Source organism: Gnatocerus cornutus, chromosome 6 (assembly GCF_029298725.1).
Source record: "Gnatocerus cornutus isolate USDA-ARS CGAHR chromosome 6, icGnaCorn1.1, whole genome shotgun sequence".
Taxonomy (NCBI): Eukaryota; Metazoa; Arthropoda; class Insecta; order Coleoptera; family Tenebrionidae; genus Gnatocerus; species Gnatocerus cornutus.
The window spans coordinates 17,651,659-17,674,278 of NC_142238.1; the positions used below are offsets into that span (position 1 = coordinate 17,651,659).

Consider the following 22,620-nt stretch of genomic DNA (forward strand, 5'->3'; position numbering starts at 1 on the left):
TGGCAGGTACTTGACTTTCATTCACGACTTTACAATACGTGTCAAAGATTTTTGTTGTGAATGGAATCTTGTCTCGTAGTACCTGTACAATACATAACACCCCCGTACAATGGCGGTAAAGCCGACAATAAATCCACTAATACATTTTAAATGTCGCTTTTGTGACCTAAACCGACGTTGCTGGTCACATTTCTGTATGGATTTTATGAATGAAGTTCTTTGCATAATGGTAACTTTTGTGCACAGGTGTTTGGAACTTTCCGACTGAGGATGACAATTCATTACAATGTTGGAAGGTATTAAAGACGACTTTTTTAGCCGACAAGATATATCTAGTATTGATTTATAATTCATTGAATCGAGAATTTCAATTAAGGATGTTAGTCTTTTTATTGTCATTGAGATGAAAAATCTAGTAATTTTCGCTTAAAACTTTTCCAATAAAGTTTTCAGCTATTGAAATGTGAGGAGATTTTCTCATAGTTTTTAACCATCCATGCAAGTAGATAATTACGACATTTTCTAAATCTAAGAAAATCGTATAAAAAAGTTTTTCATTTACAGAATTGCTAACTTTTCAAAATACCACAGTCATATTTTTTTCCAAAATTAAATAATTATTGCTGTAGACTCAATAAACGCAGATAATTCATTGTATTTAGTTCTCATCAGTCTAACACAGAGACGAAAAATTTTTAAAATATTTATCTAGTTCAAAAAATACAAGTTATTAAAAAACAGTAAAAATGGTGGAGGCGTCTATTTCATTTCATAATTAAATTATTAATTTTTGCCGCTAGCTTCAAACAGATAAATTTCGGTCATTTATGAAACTTTCAATGAATGAAATTTCAATGAAACGATCAATTTCCAAAGTATCTATTGAATTCAGAAAAATAAGAAAGCCACGTTTTAAAATTGCATAGGTAAGAATTTTGAATTTTTTGTGACTCTGGAGTCCACCCAATTACCCTCTTTCAAGGTGGTGCGCCACTTTCCGGACAACTGTATATGTAGATATTACAAAAAAACTACAGTAATAGATAGGTAATTCATCAAATTAAGCAAAATATAAATTTTAAATATATAAAAATGGTGGATGCGCCACATTTTGAATATAATTATTGATTTATGTCGAAGCTTTGAAATCTAAAAGATACGACTATTTTCTTGCAGATTTCATCATTTTTAATTTAAATTATAATTTCAACTTTTAATGCTTTTTAAATGATTGCGAAAACTACAATTTCATTAAATGTGCTGTTGCTCAAAATAAAACACTTTGAAGTATCTACTTTAATGTTCTGTTAATTTCTACCCATTACAAGTAAGTGGTCTGAAATGTATTTTCCTTGAATTTATTCACTTTTCTCCCTCCTCCAATCTCCATCAACTCTGATGAAAATGCGTCTCCTTTCTATTGATGCAATCCAATCAAACCGTCTCTTGAAAGTCTCTGGTAACTTAACTACCTCCGTCAAAACCCATACAACCACAGTACGTCGCTATCAATTCATTTAATTAAACAAATTGCCAATTCACACCGTATGTTTCACACCGCTTTTGTCTCCTCTCGTGCACTAGACACAATTACCCAATCCATTGATTGTAAAATGATAAATAGCCCTTCAAGTACCAACTCACAAGTCATGGTTTCTGCAGGGGTGTGAAGACTAATAATACAGTAATTGTTCTCAACATCGGAAGGCTCCAAGCACGTGCCATCTACTTCCTGTTTGACCGAATAACATCCGAAAAGTCCCCAAACACGAATGGGAGAAACGCAATTCCAATTCCGCAGGTCACGTGGCCGTGAAATCACCAACAGCCACCGGATACGATAATTCAAAATGCTGTTAAACTCTCTAATTGAGAATAGAATGTTTTGTCAATAAAGTTTTATTTATTGCGAGGACGGAGCTAATGTTGACGAGCTTTTATTCGAAGCGAATTGAGTTAGGACACGAGGCTTTTAATTTCGTTATGCCGATAATCTAATTTGGTGATTTTTCAGAGGGTTTTATGATGGGAAATTCGATTTGTTTTTTTTTTTCACAAATAATATTCAACACTTTACAATTTTATATTTTCGCCTTTGACAAAAGTTACAGGAAATGGAATGTAACGAACAAATCAATGACACCTAAACTGTCTCAAGTTTCAATTTCAGACGAGAACTAATTTAATTATTTAACTTAAGCTCAACAAATTGCAACCTGAATTCGTATAAGATTTATTAAATTCTCCAAACTAAGTTATAGTTTGAAGTAATTTTCCCTGTAAATGTTCCTTAAAATCTACACTTTAGAAATTCATAACCTGCTGAAAAATCCATTTCCAATTTCCAGCAATATTTCAGTTTATTTCCGCTCAAATTACCTTGGCCTGTTTTTATTATTACAGTTTTAGTCACACGTGGGTGTCGGATTATGGGAACAAATAAATAAATAAAATAAAAACATGTAAAGCGTCGGTGGTTGTTTGTTTAAAAAACAATATTGCTTTGTTTTTGTTTATGTTAATACAACCCCTTCCTTCATATACATTTCAGAACCGTCAGTTTCACAACAATCTAATGTACACTGTAATAGGATACGGCTGGATAACAGTATGACAACAAAAATGGAAAAGGTACAGTCGATACAATAGCTAAACAATGCCCTCATATAATCCGATAGAAATGGGGTAATATCTGTAGAAAATTGCTTTTAAACTGAATATATTAAGGGACATATTGTTCGAAAATCCCGGATTATAGGAAATGTGTGTATGTCAAATCCTTTTTAGGTCTTATTTTATGTGTCACGTGAATCCTGTCAAATTTGATTAAGATTAACGTCAGTCAGGGGAGCTGGGGGTTCGTTATGAAAAATCTGGACAATTTTGATTAAACAGGACGCGGAAATACTTTATTACGTAGATCGGTGTTCATTACAGTTTAATTAAAATACCAGCCAACAATGTTTTGTTGATACATTCCAGTTAAAAAATATATTCAGGCTCCATGTTAACATGTTAACAATCAATAATAAGCCTGGAATGCTTTAGATCCTGTTAATATTATCATATGTCCAGTACCAAAAAACCGTAAGGAACATTGCGTATGGAAAGAATATCATCATCCAAAATATTTTCATTAATTCCTTATTCTACAGGTGTAACATAAATGACATTTAAGTGGTAGTAGACTTGATAAAACAAAAAAAATTTTCTTTTACGGTTCTCCAAAATTAGAACTCAATTTCAAATAATTTAAAAAAAAATTCCAAGACTATTCTTTGTGCGGTAAACACGCAGCTAGACGACAAGCCGTCTTAAATCGGTCTCAAACCCCAAAAAGTACCAAATTTTTCGATTAACAGTTTAACAGGACTGAGAATGCATGAAACAGTTTTGAAGAACTTAGAAATCGGAAGCTAGTGCAGAGACAATCCGACAAAATCAAGTCGTGCTTTCTTCACTTTCCCTACTTTAAACACTTTTCGTAATTCTCAATTTCATTTTTGGATTGGTGAAGTTTCATCGACACAAAAAAATAGGATTATTTCTGTTACACCCGGTACAGTAATTCCTCTTCGGCGAAGGAATCCGCTCATTAGATTTGCTGCCACGAAAACCCCACACGGTCAAATTATTCAGGGAAAATGCGTGCAACTTTATTGTGTTTGAACAATTAATAGCCTTCCGCTGTAAACTTTACACATGTTTTTGTAATATCGTAAAATCGCCACGTTTTGTGTACCTTTCTCTTGTTTGAACTTTGTAGTTAATCTGAACATCCCTCGTTGAACTCACTGTTAAACAAATAATTACATTTAATTCAATCAAGTGAACATTTCCAGTTATCGATAAGAGAAAAGAATAGAAAACAATACAAGCATGTTTTCCATGTTGGTGGTATTTTTGGCTTTAATTCATATTCATACAACGATTAAAACGTAACGATATCATAAGGTTGCGGTTTGGATCGTTGCCATTGTGTAGTTAGACCCTCATTCATATTTATTCATAAAGATTTATCAAGTACAATAGCAACACAATTAAATATGAGCTGATTTGGTCGGCAACATTTCAAATGTTATTATAACGGACATGTTTAGAAATAATTGCTCATGTACCTCGTTTTTTAAGGGTACAACCCTTTAAGAGATCGCCCCTATTGGCCGAATCATAACAAAGCCCTTTAATCATAACTTATGGGAGGGGCTTATCTGACGAGGATAAGCATCTAATAAAGGGCGAGCAGATGATGTTAACAAGATATCAACACACATGACTCCTAGCGGCGATTTTACAAATCCGTAAATAAATATTTATGCGGAGGAAAAACTGCAGAGCCGGCAAACACCGGAGTTTCTCGTTTTCACAATTGTTATAAACTTTATTGAGTGTATTCCCAATGCAAATACAATGTCCCCGATTAGGTTTAAAGCAATTATGCGCGTGACGAGGATGTTGCCAACCGTGAAATAATGACTAAGTAGTGTGTTTACAATATGAACACACAAAGGTAGGTAACACTACATGTGCTTCCAGTTTGTTCACACCTAACCGCCACAAAGACCTCCCGGGATCAGAGATAAGGCACCGGCCTATTAAATGATTTTCACCCAAAATGTCGGCTGCAATTAGCGCCTGGTTAAACTCGTTATCCTCCTCCAGATGTTTACACTCGCGATAACAATATAGTCTAGTCTTGTAAACAATTATTACGCCAACAATAACGAATAATTGATGATAGTGTTGAATAGAAGCCCCAAATGAGTTTCCACCCCCACGTTATTATTTATTGCATGTGTGTACCAACAAATTTCTTCTTTTACGAGACGTATTCATAAATCCCTTTCAAGTGGTTGAACTATGCGTTTATTTGTACATTGGTGATGCCATTTCCATTACAATAGGAAGAGCTAACAGTGGTGAGTGTCATCTGCCACCCTTCTTATATCCAGGACTAAAATATTGCAATTCATTTAATATATTTGAACGCTGTTTCCACAAAACAGGGTGATTTAGAAATTTTTGTGGTAATTCATTCATGGGTGCTTAATGTTTCGTTTCATTCGATGGAATGAATAAAATCAATAGGATTAAATGAAAGAGAGTTGCGGTTAAGTGGAAAATAAATTTCGTGGTAAAATACGAGAAAAGAAATAATGAAAATGTGTTCGATACATCGAATTTGGCAGCTGTCCACTTTTTAGCCGGTTTAATTATCAAAATTTGCCAGAGCATTGTCGAGTCTGAATTATCTTTATCCGTCGTTACAGACGAAAACATGCATAAAAACTCACCAGAATAAGTATTATCATCATCCCTCTTCATTAAGATCACAACACCACACCTTTGTTTATATTTTTTCAAACGATACGACGTAAACACGACGACGGACGCGACGCGACGGTCCTGAGTTTACTATCTCTAAATACAGGGTGTTAAAAAAATAGCAGACCAACTGATAAGAACGTCAAACTCTAAGACGCTGTGAATTGGAAATGCTGTTTAAAATTTTTATTTGAAGCTTTGTACGGGAGCAAAATAACTTTAAATATTGCGAAAAACGGCAACAGTGTTCAATTCTTTCGGTAAATATTAGGAGTATAATTTTGAGACCAGAGCAACACTTTGGTAGTTACAATTATTAATAAATCATGTAATTGGTTACTATGATTTTGCAATTAATTTTGATAACACTTGACCAGTAAAAGTCACAAAGTAGATCAAGTACCATTTGTTCTCTTCTTGGTGTGCGAATAATCCTGGGTCCTCTATGATCCTGATAAATTTGGTTCCAATCGGCCCGTCTCACGTACCTGTTGATGAACTCGTTAAAAAGAATTCTTGGAGAGAATTTCCCAGTTAGGAAATTCACAAGCCTTACTGCCCCTTACTGCTTCTCGACTGTTTCCTTCATGTGTCGGTATATTCAGCAAAATTATACATCATTAGAAAATAAACTCCTCTAGTTTGTGACACCTAAAAAATGATTGACTTTTTTAAAAAAAATGGTCATTGTCAGGCACTAGACAACAATTAATTACTGAATTCTTGAAGTGAAATGTTGCCAGATTAATTTTGCGCTTTTGAGCTTAATTTTAAAAGTGCAAAATAACGTTTTACATCAACATTTAAGGCATTTAAGGCATTTAGGTATGTAAATATCACCCAAAACATGAACTCTAGTAGAATTTTGTAAATCTTGAGTTTATTATAAGGAAAAATTTGTGCCATAATTAGCGCCCCTTTAAGTAGCTGTAGATTTCCAACGAAGCACTCAATAATTGAAAAAACTTAATTTAGCTACTAGTTATTATCTGAAGATTCAAGTAGTGAATAATTGGTCCGCCATTTTTTGAACGCCCTGTATAAATGACAATCCAAAAAAAGGTTATTTATAGAATATTTTGTTTTGTTTACTTATTCGAACTTAATAAGATTTGCATGTACCCAATATTGCATTCCTAAATAAAAAACGTACAAAAAGTCGCCATAATAAACAAAAATTAATACTCGGGCTTGCTTTACAATTTCATAAAATGCATTCTCGGGATTGAGGTCAAATTGACTCTCGCATTTCCTAGTTTCAGTTTAGTTTCTCTAGAGGACTAAATGAGAAACTAATTCCCTTTATTGCCGTTGCTATTATTACCATTTTGATGAAGCCTCTTGAATTCAACGGAAATGCAATAAAACTAAATATCTTAAGTAAAAGAAGTTATTCATTTATACCAGTAGTTGTAACAAAAAACCTTCAAAGCTCGAGCTTTTGCCAACAACAAAAATATTAAAATTTGTAGGAAAAGTCTTTTTGATCATCATCAACTACCCAGAAAAATTAAATTAATTAATTTGGATAGATACACAGAAAATGTTTGTAATAAAACGCATGCACCGAAAACTCTTTTCCAGGATTTTAATTAAAATGCTCGCTTCACTGATTTGAGCTGTTAAGTTCAGTTTAACAAGTCCATATCTACAAGTATTTATAGAAAACTGTGAAAAGTTATTGTAAATAACTATTTAGCCTCATGAATTGTAAACGTCAAATTAACATTCAATTGACATCTTCGGAAACACTAGATTTACAAGCGCCCTGGACGTTTACACACGCCGTGCGGTAAAAATTGCCCAAATCGTCTGCTCTTCAGATGCGTTTATAAATTAAAATCACTTTGCCATAATGAAGATTGATCACCAAAGTGGAATCTACCTAAATTCTTATCTCAATTAAGACAATATTTCTATTTTTAAAGTCAAATTGAAACGTTTTTTATACAGCGCCATCTTGTGTACTTTTTGTGCACCAACTACAAAATTGACAGAATTGACAATTATTTAAATTAAAATTTTTTGGCCAAAAAGTTTAATACAACTCTTGTGCGTTAACCATTTTACAGCGCTCAATCATTAAAGCACTCCGGCTACGCCGTAAACTGATTTCGCGCTGTAAAATGTAAGTTACCACACGCGACTGTAAATAACTAAAAAAAAAACTGCCTGAAAGTATTGATTACAAAATTGAAATACTGCATTCCGTATGTATCTAATATTTATATATTGGCTCTACCCGTATTTGCGTATGTCCCAATCAAACCAAAGCGTTTAGCCGTAAAAAGCTGTGCAGAATTAATATTTTTTACATTATTTATAAATATTGTGTGATTCATTAAATTTCCATTCGCAGTTGGCTTTGAGAAAAAAATTCATGTCGTAACTAACACCATTACAGTAGTTTCGACTTAATATTTGCGAGATTTGCTAGTTATCGAACAAGAAGTCAACGCACGTCCAAAATACACGGCCTACATAGAATGGAAATTTAATGATTCACACGATATAAAAGCGCATTTGATGCATTCACTGTAGTTCAAATATTTATGAACCTTTTATCAAAAAAAAAAATATCGTTGTTGAAAAATTAGCTCAACACAAGTTTTCCCCTTCTGGCAAATATCGCTTATCACGCTACAAGATAATTTCCAGCATAAAACCGCCAAAGTTACCTCTGAATGAATCAAGAAACTCCGACTTCCATTGTAAAGTTTGTTGGTGGTAAATGTCTGCGTTGTCGGTGCTAACGAACCATCAGAATCCTTTGTTAAATCTACGTGAATCGCCTTCGAAAAGTCAAGGAGCGTTACGTATTAGTTACACGTACTTGTATCAAAACCCACAATTAGCTCCACTACATAGCAATTTGTAGTATTAGTAAATGGAAGCCCAAACAATAACTACCCTTGGTGGGCCGGCTCCTCTGGCATGTTTTATTGCCCTTTTTTTTTTCACCATTCACCCCAAAATTCGTCGGATTTTTTCTGTAATTTTCTGGTAATTTCACGTACGAATGGATCGGATGCCAGGTGGAGGTCTATCTGACAATGTAAACGCGCGCGATGCCCTTTTATTAGTATATTGGATTTGTGAAAGATCGTTCTGAAACGTTTTTGTTATTGTTGTATTATAATTCTGACCATCGAATCGTACACTGGGTGCCTCTATTTAGTTTCCACAAAAAGCAAATTATAAGAGGTAATAAATCGTTGCGACATGGATGTGGACATAGGATCTATAATCCAACACGTGTAATGCTGTCCAGGGAGATTTATTATTTATTCGTCGAAATGTGGTCATTACTTGAAAATTGTACTAGTCGTAACAATCTTTAGGCGTTACAGGTTTCGGATCCATATATCAAAATTTACGATTTTTTCAATATTTTCCACAACATCTGCGCTCGGTATTTATGCTCAATAAACATGAATCTGCGGCCCATTTACCACAACGTCTCTCCACAACATTGAGTAAAGAAGAGGATTAGCTCAGGGTTCGTATAAAATTTTTACGGTAGATGAGAGCGAAATGTGTATCACATACGGAAGGTAATAAAAAGGAAAACTACGGTTCTTTTATTTTGTGCGCGAAAAATATCTGTCAAAAAAACGATCTCCAGAAAGCTAAAATAACAGTATTTTTTATTCATTCTGTCTGTTTCCAAATCCATCAATTGTGATATAGAGAGGTCTGGGAAAAGAAACTTTTTTGTTTCATTTATGTGCAAATTTCATGTAAAGAATAATAGTGACATCTCCCATTTCAACATTTAAAGTTTTAAGAAATCTGCTTTGAAATGAGCCGCACTGTGAGAGCTTGGGTAAGAGATGGCGCCAATGCCGGGGTCTGTTCATAAAGTGAGACGTCTGTTGGAGCGTGTGGAACGGTTTCTGTGTTTATTTAAATGTTCGCCAAATAGGTACAAAACCTACATACAAAACGCAATTTTCGCGAAAATTCATGACAAAAACTATACCAAACTTCTGATATCGACATCTCGCTTATTTCTTGGAGTAAACTTGAGTTATTATACATCAGTGTACGCAGAATTTTTCGCAGATTCCAAATCTGAGATTTAAATTCAGATCCGACAACAAATAACTGAGGTATGGCTGATCAAAGTTTCGCAAAATTGATTTTCATTTTTCCTCATTTTTCGTAATTTTTAGGGTTAAAAATCTCGGAAACTATTTGAGATATTGAGATGCGGTTTGCGCCATTTTTTTTCTCGGCTTATTTTACGTCAGAAAATGTTATCAAAAGCCCAAAATTCCATAGTCGATTTTTCGCGAAAAAAAATTCCGACTCAAACGATGAAAATTTTTCATTTTTTTTATTTTTGGCCAGAACTCGTAAACTATTTGTCCGATTGATCTCAAATTTAGCCAGTAGATAGATTTTGAGCTCCTTTTTCGACTGATGTATAACTCAAAGCTATTAAACGGCGTTTTTATTTTGAAAACAGTGATTGAAAATCCCCCTAAAATGACGTCTTCAAAACAGTTTTTGGAAAATGCCTCGTTTATTTATTAAGCAAACTCAACAAATTTCAGTCTCATTTTAAGCAGAATGTCACGCTGAATCTAAAAACATGAGAATTTTCAATTTTAGTCAACAAATAACTGAGTTATGGTCGTTTGAATTTTTGGGTTGTCACCAGAAGGCCACATTTTTGAAGGTTCTAAACAATTAGTGCTCGATATCTCAGAAACTATTTCAGATATTGAGATGCGGTTGGCGCCATCGTTTTTCTCGCGATTTTTTACATAAGAAATAGTTCTTTAATTTTTCTACAGACGAAATGTGTAAATTTTCGCAAAAATTCATGACTAAAACTATGCTCAACTTCTGATATCGATATCTCGCTTATTTTTTCGAGTAAACTTGAGGTATTTACATGAGTGTATGCAGAAATTGCCGCAGATTCCAAATCTGGGATTTAAATTCAGATCCGACAACAAATAACTGAGGTATGGCTGTTCAAAGTTTCGGAAAATTGATTTTCATTTTTCCTAATTTTTCGTAATTTTTAAAGTTAAAAATCTCGGAAACTATTTGAGATATTGAGATGCGGTTTGCGCCATTATTTTTCTCGGCTTATTTTACGTCAGAAAATGTTATCAAAAGCCCAAAATTCCATAGTCGATTTTTCGCGAAAAAAAATTCCGACTCAAACGATGAAAATTTTTCATTTTTTTTATTTTTGGCCAGAACTCGTAAACTATTTGTCCGATGGATCTCAAATTTGGCCAGTAGATAGATTTAGAGCTCCTCTTTCGACTGATGCATAATTCAAAGCTATTAAACGTTGTTTTCATTTTAAAAACATTGATTGAAAATCACCCTAAAATGACGTCTTCAAAACAGTTTTTGGCCAATACCTCGTTTATTTATTAAGCAAACTCAACAAATTTGAGTCTCATTTTACGCAGAATATCACGTTGAATCCAAAAACATGAGAATTTTCAATTTTCGTCAACAAATAACTGAGTTATGGTCGTTTGAATTTTTGTGTTGTCGCCAGAGGGCCAAATTTTTGAAGGTTCGAAAGAATTCGTGCTCGATATCTCGGAAACTATTTTAGATATTGAGATGCGGTTCGCGCCATCGTTTTTCTCGCGATTTTTTACATAAGAAATAGTTCTTTGATGTTTCTACAGTCTAAATTTGCAAATTTTCGCAAAAATTCATGACTAAAACTATGCCAAACTTCTGATATCGACATCTCGCTTATTTTTTCGAGTAAACTTGAGTTATTATATACATCAGTGTATGCAAAATTTTCCGCAGATTCCAAATCTGGGATTTAAGTTCAGATTCGACAATAAATAACTGAGTTATGGCCGATCAAAGTCTCGGAAAGTTGATTTTCATTTTTCCTCATTTTTCCTAATTTGGCCGATCGATCTCAAATTTGGCCAGTAGATTGATCTCGAGCTTCTTTTTCGATTTAGGAATTTGACCATAGGTGCGGGAGAAGCTGGTTGACATTATAAAATATACATTTTTTTATTAAACAAAATTTTTTTAAAAAATGTATTTTTTTAAACTAAAAAATTGAAGCACAATTTTCAACGGAGTGCGGAGACCTATTTTCAAGTTCAAAGAGGTGCGGCTCACTTGAAAACACTGATTTATGGCAACAAACATTTGACATTTGCACAGAGTGCATTTGAAATCCAAGACATTGCGCATGCGGAGCGTTTTTCATCGGCGATTTTCAAGCACTCTGGCAGAAAGAATGACAAAAAGGATTGCGCATCTTTATGAACGCTTTTGTGTCACATTTTATACTGAATGATTTTTATGAACGCAACCCCGGTCTCGCAGTCTTTTTTAAATCACGAAAGGTTTTACCAATTTTCTTTATTCTTTCAAGTACAGTTCTGACAAGTTAATTTTAAACGTATAAATTTCAATTCTGATAAAATTTTTAAAAATTCTAAAATTGTTTGATCACGAATTGACCTTTAATTGGCCAAAGTTCAAAACTAATGTTTGCATCAAATTTTATTAGGCACTCAAGCAATAATTATTTTTCAAATACTAAATATATTAACTGTCTATCATTATCACAAATGAATAATTAATTGATTTTGTCGCAATTCCTGTTTTATCAAATCGAAGGCCAGACAGACGAAATAAAGTGTTCACTCATCCAAACATCAGTTCCATAAATAAAAACAGAAAAATCATTCATTAATTTATTCCTGCACCAATCGAAAAAGCCACTCTAACAAGCGTATAAAATTTCTCAGCGATCCGTTGAGTATTTCGCCAATAAACAAACAAAATACTGAAAAATTTCGATCCTTTGAATCAAAAACCTTTTGAGTTAAAAATAAAAAATCGCTGCATTGTTAAAAATAAAATAATCACGCAAAACTGCAATGAACCGAATCTGCAAGCCACTGATGCGCTATTTACAAAATGATAACCCAGTTGCAAAACCACACACTGTTGTCACTGAGCGATTTCGGGGCAGAATAACGATGGTCCCTGCGTGTTTATTTCTTTTTATCGCCACTGTCCCTAAATTCTGTAGTGGAAGTGGGGATAACACGTTGGAACTAGTACACGTGGTGAGTTTTCTCCTAATAAAAAACAATTCAATAAATAATTCAGATTTTCCGACATGGACAACGAACCCCTGAAAAAATTTTGTTATACCCCAAAGACCCCAATATCAACGCGAGTTATTATCCAAGTGGTTACGGGCTCCTCACCAATGTGAGAAATGTTTTCCCATTCCTATTTTTGAAACTGAAGTTTTAGACTGGGAAGCTACAAGAATACATGCTAGGGAAAGAACTGCGACGTCGTTACATCGAATTTTTAAAACCGTTTTCGATGGATATAGTAGCTGCTCGATCTACAGACGCTGCTCGAGCGAAAATGTCTCTTCAACTAGTGCTAGCTTCTTTGTTTCCCCCAGAAGATGATTTTCTCTGGCATGAAAGCTTTCAGTGGCAACCGATACCCTCAACTTACAAACAGGGGGACAAAGATCATGTAAAAATATCCTTCCTGACTCATTTTTATGTTAGTAAATTAGGTTTTGGGGTCACCTTATCACAACTGTCCACGGTATTTCCAACTGTACTGGAAATTTCTCAAGTCCGATGCTGGACTTGATATGTATCGCAACCACTCTGGGACGATAAAATACATAGCGGAACACTCAGGAATTAACACTACAAGTCGAGGATTATTTAATCTCTACTTTGTCCTAGCGATGGAAGTACTTCTTTAAACCCAATCCGAATTTGTTGTTAGCTCAGTTTTGTAGGCCGAAAATGGTTTTCAGCTCCCGAATTGGACAAACTCTGTTTATCCCAAATTTTTAGAAGAGATGGTGTTTTTAGAGTATCACGCAAGAGGCGCGCTGCCAGAGATGTTAAGGCTGGGCTCAGGTTTTTTGCTAAAAAAAATAATAGCCGACACGAGACTGAAAATTAAACGTTTATCACCCGAGAACAGGAAAATTTATCTCTACTCCGGACACGAGTTCAACTTAATATCTCTTTTGAAACTTCTGGAAGTGTACACGAGACATATTCCTCCATATGGAGCCTACATTTCCATCGAGATTCATAACATTGGAGGAGTCAGACACGTTGAAGTAAATTTAGATTGAAAAATACCTCAATACTGCGTGTACTTTTTAGGTTTATTATCAAGGTGATAAAACCAAAAATCCCCGAAAATTAGAATTACCGGATTGTCCTAAATTGTGTCGATTTGACCGTTTCGTTGAAGAGTACAAGAAGTATTTACCAGGATCAAAAAAAGAGTGTGCAAGAAAACCATATCTCTCTTCCGCATGATATTTCATAATCATAAATGGAAATAACAAGTTCAACTCATTTTTATGAAAAGATCTGAATAAAATCCCGACAAAATTTTTTGATAGCGCATTTGCTTTTATCGCTATCACATTGGTACTCGTTGCTTGCATGCGTGTTTATGTAATCAAGTTGCTATAACTACAATCAGTAACTACAAATTATAAAATTACAATTACAATAGCGGGTAAGAAGAATTAGAAAAACACAAGGTTGTCTGCTTCTATTTTTTTTAAATTCTCATCGACATTTTCACATCAATAAACACAAGTTCTTGAAAATAATTGAATTTAATTATCTTGTTTTTTACTTTTTCAAAATCGTGTTAGAAGTAGAATGACATTGGTACACTCCCATGCACACATTATAAATTTTTATAAAAATTATGATAATACATAATACATTCCATTCTAATCCACGCATTTAATAAAATAAAGAGGTTAACGAACTATTTTTTGTGTGGAAAAGCCTTCGTAATAAAAAGATAGAGAACAATCAGTATCAGGTATCCACAAAAACGGTCAATGGTCAGCTTCTAATATTTTTCCAGTCACTAAAAATAACATTACTTACTGTTTACAATACCATAAATAATTTGATAACACTCAAGTCTATCTATAAATATTTCCAGTTGAGCAATTGTAAAGTACATGCGTAAGATGACTCGTCGATTCAACCCTAAAGACGGAATAAGAATAAAACATCACATTCTTGCGAAATTTTTATGATGCAATTCATGATAAGCACATGGCTAGAAACGATTTTCGAAAATTAGGACACGGGAAAAACAGAAGAAATTCAAGGAAAATATTATCATTCAAACTAGAAATTACTAGTTTCAGATTACGTCTTACTGTGGCTCTCAAACTTTTATTGTTGTGGTACTGTTGAGTTTGATAGAAAAACCTCGTTAAGTAACAATCTATATTGGTTCACCACGAAACTACCATTTTATTACAAGTTTGTTTGAAACTAATGGAAAAATACTCGTTGCTGTTCAACTTGCATCGCTAATTTGGCCACAATGGCCTAACAAAGAGCCCGAGTTAATATCTAGATTGATAATTCTCTTGAATTGAGACATTCAGTCAAATACATTTCAAGGTTCTCCTTCCAAATTAAACTAGAAACCACAAATGTGACATCGGCCACAAATTTTACATCCGCTGATTTAAAGAATTGCGACAAGAAAGGTCAACGTTTATAAAAAGTCCGGTTCTGTTAGTCAATCGTATAAAATAGGGATCGCGGAATTAAACACTCAGTACGGTGCTGAAACGCTTTGTACTGAGACAGTATTGTTCCTAGTTCCGAAATCTCCAAAGATGAAGTTCGTTTTCGTATTGAGTATAGTCGTCGCAGTTAGCAGTTTACCAGTGGACGAACAAACACTGAGGCTGGTCCACGTGGTAAGATGACTTAACGATAATTCAGAATCTCTCACGAATTTCTGGTAGTTTTTCCGACATGGTAGTCGCACTCCGGAATTGAAGCATACGTATCCCACCGATCCTTATAATGCGTCGACGTTTTGGCCCATGGGGTATGGTCAACTTACCAACGTGAGTACCATTTAAAACATTGGCAGTAAGTAACTAACTTTACTTCGTAGAAAGGAAAACAAACGTCCTTCAAGCTTGGCCAGGTCCTTCGCCAACGCTACAACTCTTTCTTAGGCGATGTTTACACCCCGGAAATCGTCAGAGGCGTTAGTACCGATTTCGATAGAACAAAAATGACTCTGCTTCAAGTTCTCGCTGGTCTTTTCCCTCCTTCGCCTGTCCAAACGTGGAACGACAGCATCCCATGGATGCCAATTCCGATTCATTTCGACAAAGATAATTACGACTACGTAAGTCAATGAAATTGAGCAACACTATTGATAACGAGATGGTTTTTACAGACGCTAAGAAGACCTACGGGTTACTGTCCAAGTTACATCAAAGAGCTGGAAAAAGTCATGGCTTCGGAAGACGTTCATCGCGAGAACAAGGCCTATCGCAACGTATTCAAGTACATTGCTGAACATACGAATTTGGAGATATCAACACTGTCGGACGTGTTTGGTGTTTTCCAAACCTTAACAGCTGAAACTAATATGAACTTAACGTTGCCCGAATGGACCAAAACGGTGTTTCCAGAGCCCATTCAAACGATTGCAGGGAAACAGTGCAATTTCGAGAACTACAATCCAATTCTGAAGAGATTAAACGGAGGTGAGATTCTACCCCACTTGTTGTTTTAGATGTGACCTTTTTATTTCAGGAAGAATGTTAGAGAGAATCACCAAACAGATGCTTAACAAGAGCAATGGAGTTCTGTCTACAGAAAGAAAGATCTACTTGTATTCAGGACATGAGAACAACGTGATCAACATCTTAGCTGCTTTAAACTTGTTTCATCCTCATGTTCCTCAGTACACTTCAGCGGTTATCATAGAACTGCACTACTTGAAAGAAACGAATGATTACAGAGTCAAGGTGAGTTGTTTTAAACCGTTTGAACCGTATCTGAATGGCCCTTCCTAGGTATTGTACTTGAAGAATGTAAATAGCGAGCCTGAAGAACAAAAACTGGAAGATTGTGATGTTCTTTGTCCTCTGAGCAACTTCACCAAAATTGTAGAACCTCACGTTCCGTTAAATTACACCGCGGAATGTCATTCTCACGTTAACTTGGATTAAACGTTGAGCAAATTTCGACTAAAATTTTTGTATAAATTGTTAGCTAATAGAAATTGTTCATTTTTGCCAGTTCAAAAAGTTTTACAGTATTAGCAGAATTATATTTAAAAAAGTGTAGGTAGTAGCTTTTATATTTTAAATATTTGTAATGTTTCACAAACGACCAGAGATTTGAGACAAACTCAAGTTTAATTTATATGAAGATTTGAATCAAATCGATGTTCCTTATTATTATTTATGAAAACGATAGGTTAACTAAATCAGGCGGGTCTCTTCTTATTGTTTCAATACTATTAACACTTTAAATACAGTGGATATTGATATTGGATCTATTTTTTAATCATAAACTCATCCCAGTGAATACAAAATAGAAACACATTACATTATTGTTTGTATTTTTTATCATTCAGAGGTTTTTGTCGCCTGAAGATAAGTTGTCATAAAGTTGTGAGAATTCAAATTGTTTGTTTTGCGATTTTTTTAAACATTTTCTATCAAGTATAAAAAAGTACTTAAGTTATTAATATTTTAACAAGCCAAAATAATATTAAAAGATCCTGTCATTTTTTTTAAATAAATACGTAATAAATTAAAAAGATATCACTGATAACGTAAACACTGATGAATTTAATACAAATTAATGTTAAGAACAAGTTAGAATTCTCAATTTCTTAGCGCCATGGTTAGGCAACCAACTATACAGATTAACTTTTGTTGACATGGCTACATAAGCGTTTTCCTAATATTGAGTATTAAACTCATATAAAGTCGCTGTATTTCCTTCAATTTTCCGTCATTAGCCCCAACAATAAAGTCTATTTCAACTCACCTTAAGTTTAATTCGTCTGTGGTCGCTTCCCCAAGACCTCAGCGTGGTCACGATCACAAAAGTGTTTCTGTTCACACAACTCACTCCACATCTAACAAAAATCACTCAATTCTTGACAAAACTCTTTTAGTGCAAAATGAAGAATTTCCACTGAAAATTAAGAAAATTGAGGACTGTCATTTAGATTCAAACAAGGTGAAACTACCACTTCGGATGAGATCGGTTTTGTTCGGGTGTTTAAACAAAGCTACCAACCCTCGACGTTAAAAAAAAATCAAACTTTGTTTCAGCGCGCGTTTTTAAATTATGTTTTACAAATCAATGTTGTGTATACATATAAATACAAAATAAAAATATACAGGGTGTTTAGTGGGTAAAGCACCAAACTGTAACAGCAATGTTCACTCCAAAAAGATCCTCCGAAAACATATTTCTTTCGCATTTGTGGAGTAAGCTTGAGTTATTGCTGCTCATTTAACCCAAAACTTTACGCAGAATCTGGAACTGCTCTACTTTTTCACGTTCGTCAACGAATAATCGAGTTATGGTCGATTGTTAGTTACTAACAGTGGAAATCTGGTACTACATATCCCAAATTTGAAACGTAATTTACAATTTACAAGAAATTCGCTTCGTATTATACTAAGTTAAAAATAGATTTCGTGTAAAATGTGAACTGACAGTTTCATCGAAAATTCTTTTTTAACATTGACCTGATACCTGATTGATTTGTTTTCTACATTTCGACAAAAAATGTGAGTAACTTATAAGCAAAAAAAAAACTTGACACCATGTGAAACACGCTTATTACTCGTTATCAAAACAAGGTACCGCCCTAACCAAGACCTTCAAACAAGTGCAAAACTGGATCACACGTGGGGCTACTATTACGAAACACCTTTGTATAAAAATCGCCGAATTACGGAGAAAATTATCAGTTTCCAACAAACCAACCACCAAAACCACAATGGCATTCAAAGTAAGTCTCCGAAATAAAAAAAAATAATAATTTTTATAAATAAATTTCTAGTTCGTCGCCTTCGCCGCCCTCTTGGCTTACGCCAACGCTGGTTACCTCAGCGCCCCCTTGGCTTATTCCGCCCCCGTCGCCGTTCACGCTCCCGCCATCGGTGCTTCCCACCAAAGCGTCGTCCGTTCTCCTTTCGGCAACCAAGCTGTCTCTCAATACACAAAATCAGTCGACACTGCTTTTTCCAGCGTCCGTAAATTCGATACTCGCATCACCAACGATGCTCTTCTGGCTCATGCTCCAGTTGTCTCCACCTACGCCGCCGCTCCCGTTGCTGTAGCTCATGCCGCTCCTGTTGTAGCCCACGCTCCCGTCGCTGTTGGATACTCTCCAGCCGCCGTCGTCTCCCACGCTACCTTCTCTGGATTGGGGGCTTCTTATGCTTGGTAAAGAGTTGAGACTGGTGTACATAGACATAGTGTATTTAATTTATTTATGTTGAAGCAATAGAGGAATGTCAAAAAATTACCACTGACTTTAATTATTTATCTTATGAGTAAGTCAATTTTTATAAAATTCAAATTCGAATTTGACAATTTGGAAGCACTTCAGAAAAATCGCAACCAAACGAAACAAATAAAGAAATAAAAAACGGTGTAAATGGCAATTATCAACACTAAAAAAATGTTTTGACGCAAACATATTTCCAAAATTTTTAAATTTTTAATTTTTTTAACATTTTAAATATCTTATTGGAATAGACTCATACATTCAAATACTAGGGATTTTATAACTTATTCAAGATTAACTATATAATACAGGTGTCCCAAAACTCATGACTTAGAACAAAAGAGAGCGCCGACAGCAATACAGACAGTAAAGAAAAGTACAGAAAGTACAGAACAGATAAAAATTAACAACCAATCCGGATAGCTTATTCTAGAGGTAGAGTAAAAGGACATCTCTATTTCCTAGCAGAATCCAAAAACCTAAAATTTGTTGAAATCGGTCCACAAATAACTGACTTATGAGCGATCAAAGTTTCGGATATTGAATTTTGAGTTGGAAAATTTTCAAAGCTGAATATCTCCGAAACTACGAAAAATTTTGAGGAACCCTTTGCACCATCGTTTTTCTCGGCTCATTTTACTTTAGAATACGCCCTCAAAAATCGAATTTTTAGGCAACAAATTCTTGCGTCTCAATCGATGAAAAATTTTCAATTTTTCGTTTTTTGATCGCCCCTCGGAAACTATTTGCCCGTTCAATCTGAGATTTAGTCAGTTGATAGATCTCGAGCTGTTCTTTTGATCAATATATAATTGAATAATATTAAACGCAGTTTTCGTCTCGAAACAGCGTCTTGACAATGACCCTAAAATCATCCTCTAAAAATGCGATTTAGTCGATATCTCGTTTATTTATTAAGACAATTTGAAGGCTCATTTAACGGAGAATTTTGCGCTAAATACAAAAATATCTTTATTTTTCTTGTACGTCAACAAATTACTGAGTTAGAAGAGTTTAAAATTTTGAGTTTGCGCCAGAGGGCCACAATTTTGGAAGTTTAAAAACGATTTTGCTTGATGTCTCCCGAATTATGGCAAATATAAAACTATAGTCAGGATTTTTCTAACTTTGGTTTAACTCCGCCTACCTTTTAGGCCAATAGAATTTTGGATGATAGTCTGATTCAATCTGCCACATTTTAATAGTTCGTTGATATTTGTCTAAACTCAGGGTAGATCTGTCTACACATTAGAAGATGAAACACCATAAAATCGACAAAGGTTTCACGATTAATTGAATTCCTGCAAGACTGCAAATCTTCTTGACAAGTGTGACACTAAAGACGTCAAATTTTTAATTATGTTGGGTAAAGGAGGCTAGCCATTCGTTGATTCGACAAATTCAAATAGTCATTTGTTCATGTGGGCGGGGTCAAACCAAAGTTATAAAATTCCTACTATAGTATATTATGAAACGCGTTTCATAATGAACATTTTGCGGCACGCACGTTTTTAAGACACGACGAGCGCAGCGAGGAGTATCATAAAATAGTAAGTGCGGCAAAATGCATTATGAACAAATATCATACGCTATTTTTTCTATTTCGCCTTATTTTAAACGAAAAAACTTGATTTCGAAATCGAGGGAATTTTAGGGTAGTTAGTATTAGCAAAATGTTCAATCAGTAAGTTTGACAAGTGTGACGTTTTGAGGTTACCGGACCGCAAGGGAGCCAAGAGAGCAAAGATGTTGATCAGGATGATGATGGTTCTCTTGCATCCAAAAAGTTTTTCTCCGATCAATTATTAAGCCAAGTATAGCATGAGATTGGGATATTTCGACGTAATAAAAAGTGTACCATACGCGCGAAATTTAAAATAACAAAATAACCCCAGTTACTGACAACCCTGTCAACCCACTTCGCGTAGGAATTTGGTGTTTTTAGTGTATTTTGTAGCATAATTTGCTACCAACCTATATGTCAACTGTCAAAATATCCCAATCTCTCACCGGATATACTATATCAAAATATCTTCATTATGAACGCGAAATAGAAAAAACCTTTTAAACCGTTTTCGAAATTGTTATTTTCGAAATTTTTTATCTTAGAAATCGATCTTAGATAGTTCAACATCAAAATTTTCATTTTTTCAATGTAGAAGTTAGCTACCTAATTCAAACTCGGTTGCTATCTGGCTTATTTATAAAGCTATTTCTTAGAAAGTGTAATGTTCACCTGACCAATGAATGATAGTATGAGTCCATAGTTACCGATTTTCAAATTCTGTTTAGCTTCGGTTTGGCTACCGTTTTTACATCTTAATTCGATTGTTTTTTGAGTTAATTTTTTATTTCGACATTTTGGTTTAGAATTGTTGCCTCCATAAACTTTTTTCTCTGGGTCACTCTGCTTATTAGAATAAAAAATAAAAATTAATCTGTAGTTAAAAATTTTACTTAATTTTGCAACTATGATTTACAAACCTCAGTTAAAGAAAAGAATATTACACAAACAGATTTGAAAAAAATCCAGACTTTGAAGTCTTAAAAGAAATTTTGAGATTCAAAATTAAAAATTCTTAAAAATTGTATACTGGTATCGACTTTTTATTAGATATTTGAAAAAATTGAAAAGACCTAAATTCTATTAATTGTTTTATTTTTCAATTTTCATAAATAAATTACACTACTTATTCTCTACACATCGAAGTCAGTCCTTTTTACCAGGCGTAGGAAGCTCCCAAACCGGAGAAAGTGGCATGAGATACAACAGCAGCTGGCGAGTAGGCAACAGCGGCGGCTTTGGTGGCAACAACTGGAGCATGAGCATAGGCGGCTACAGGGGCGGCATGAGCATAAGTAGCTACGGGAGCGGCATGAGCATAAGTGGCGACGGGAGCGGCATGAGCATAAGTGGCTACAGGAGCGGCATGGGCATAAGTGGCTACGGGAGCGGCATGAGCATAAGTAGAAACTACGGGAGCATGAGCAGCATAGGTGGACACGACGGGAGCGGCGTGAGCGTAAAGAGCATCATTGGTGACACGAGTATCGAACTTGCGCACGCTGGAGAAGGCACTGTCTACAGCTTTGGTGTAATGAGAAACAGCCTGGTTGCCTCCAAGAGAACGGACGACGCTTTGGTGAGAAGAACCGATAGCGGGAGCATGGACGGCGACGGGGGCAGCGTGGGCCACAGCAAGAGGAGCGGCGTGGGCGACAGCGACGGGGGCGGCGACGACGGGAGAGGCTTGGTGGATGTAAGCGCTGCTCACAGCGGGGGCAGCAGAGTAGGCTACAGGGGCACCGATCAAACCGGCGTTGGCGTAAGCCAAGATAGCGGCGACGACGGTAAGCTAGAAAATAAGGAAATTTTGAAGATGGTGGTGAAATTATCCCCAAAAACACTTACTTTGAACATTTTGTCTGATAGTTTGTGTGAAACTGATGCTGTGATCTATGTTTCGGGCATTTTTATACTGATTCGAAATTACACAAGAAATCACGCCTCGGGTTTGGTGGTCCACTTTCGCTTTCGGTGAAGGTCTGGGTTAGGGCGGCACCTCTTCGTCTCTTGCTATTATGTTATTTAATATTTATGTAGTATTCAATTAACTTTCGACGCATTGTGACCGAAACGAGGCGTTATTCATGGAAGATCAAGAACACGCGCTAATTTTCTCGCAATTAAAAAATTATTGCAATTATAGTTGAAAACATAATTCACCGCATTTTGTAAAGTTTAAGGTAATGAAATCATCTCCGTAGTTCCTAGCAACAAAAATGTTTCTCCGAAACGGCTTCCTTTAATTTGAAAAGTTTAAGGTTACGTGGTCAAATTCTCAACTCAACAACATAAACATTCGTACTTATTACAATTTGAACGTGCACCTCTTTAGCAGGGCAAAATTTTATGGTTTCTACTCAAAGAAAATTCCTTCTTTTTAAAGT

General features: G+C 35.1%; 4 protein-coding genes across 4 annotated transcripts; 3 read left to right on the forward strand and 1 right to left on the reverse strand.

Annotated features, from left to right (window-relative positions):
* The first annotated feature begins 12,246 nt into the window (after positions 1 to 12,246).
* Positions 12,247 to 13,741, forward strand: LOC148173554 (venom acid phosphatase Acph-1-like). Its single transcript, XM_088038865.1, has 6 exons — positions 12,247 to 12,413; positions 12,457 to 12,561; positions 12,607 to 12,843; positions 12,887 to 13,072; positions 13,121 to 13,453; positions 13,500 to 13,741. Exons 1-6 carry the CDS (start codon positions 12,324 to 12,326, stop codon positions 13,656 to 13,658), a joined length of 1,110 nt encoding a protein of 369 aa, XP_087894991.1. The 5' UTR covers positions 12,247 to 12,323; the 3' UTR covers positions 13,659 to 13,741.
* Positions 13,742 to 14,904: 1,163 nt separating this feature from the next.
* LOC148173555 (venom acid phosphatase Acph-1-like) lies at positions 14,905 to 16,765 on the forward strand. The gene is made up of 6 exons (XM_088038867.1): positions 14,905 to 15,085; positions 15,134 to 15,238; positions 15,289 to 15,528; positions 15,580 to 15,892; positions 15,942 to 16,156; positions 16,205 to 16,765. The coding sequence occupies exons 1-6, from the start codon at positions 15,002 to 15,004 to the stop codon at positions 16,358 to 16,360; spliced, it is 1,113 nt and encodes a 370-aa protein (XP_087894993.1). The 5' UTR covers positions 14,905 to 15,001; the 3' UTR covers positions 16,361 to 16,765.
* Positions 16,766 to 18,063: 1,298 nt separating this feature from the next.
* LOC148173556 (larval/pupal cuticle protein H1C-like) lies at positions 18,064 to 18,687 on the forward strand. The gene is made up of 2 exons (XM_088038868.1): positions 18,064 to 18,168; positions 18,220 to 18,687. The coding sequence occupies exons 1-2, from the start codon at positions 18,157 to 18,159 to the stop codon at positions 18,607 to 18,609; spliced, it is 402 nt and encodes a 133-aa protein (XP_087894994.1). The 5' UTR covers positions 18,064 to 18,156; the 3' UTR covers positions 18,610 to 18,687.
* A 2,624-nt stretch (positions 18,688 to 21,311) lies between these two features.
* On the reverse strand, positions 21,312 to 22,144 carry LOC148173557 (larval/pupal cuticle protein H1C-like). Its single transcript, XM_088038896.1, has 2 exons — positions 22,082 to 22,144; positions 21,312 to 22,025 (listed from the first exon to the last, which is right to left on the reverse strand). The coding sequence occupies exons 1-2, from the start codon at positions 22,088 to 22,090 to the stop codon at positions 21,390 to 21,392; spliced, it is 645 nt and encodes a 214-aa protein (XP_087895022.1). The 5' UTR covers positions 22,091 to 22,144; the 3' UTR covers positions 21,312 to 21,389.
* Positions 22,145 to 22,620: the final 476 nt, after the last annotated feature.

Coding starts and splice junctions, on each gene's coding strand:
- LOC148173555 (XM_088038867.1), top strand. CDS start 15,002: ATGAAGTTCGTTTTCGTATTGAGTATAGTCGTCGCAGTTAGCAGTTTA. Junction 15,893..15,941: donor TCTGAAGAGATTAAACGGAG/GTGAGATTCTAC, acceptor TTTTTATTTCAG/GAAGAATGTTAGAGAGAATC. Junction 16,157..16,204: donor CGAATGATTACAGAGTCAAG/GTGAGTTGTTTT, acceptor GGCCCTTCCTAG/GTATTGTACTTGAAGAATGT.
- LOC148173554 (XM_088038865.1), top strand. CDS start 12,324: ATGGTCCCTGCGTGTTTATTTCTTTTTATCGCCACTGTCCCTAAATTC. Junction 12,844..12,886: donor AACAGGGGGACAAAGATCAT/GTAAAAATATCC, acceptor TTAGTAAATTAG/GTTTTGGGGTCACCTTATCA. Junction 13,454..13,499: donor GAGGAGTCAGACACGTTGAA/GTAAATTTAGAT, acceptor TGTACTTTTTAG/GTTTATTATCAAGGTGATAA.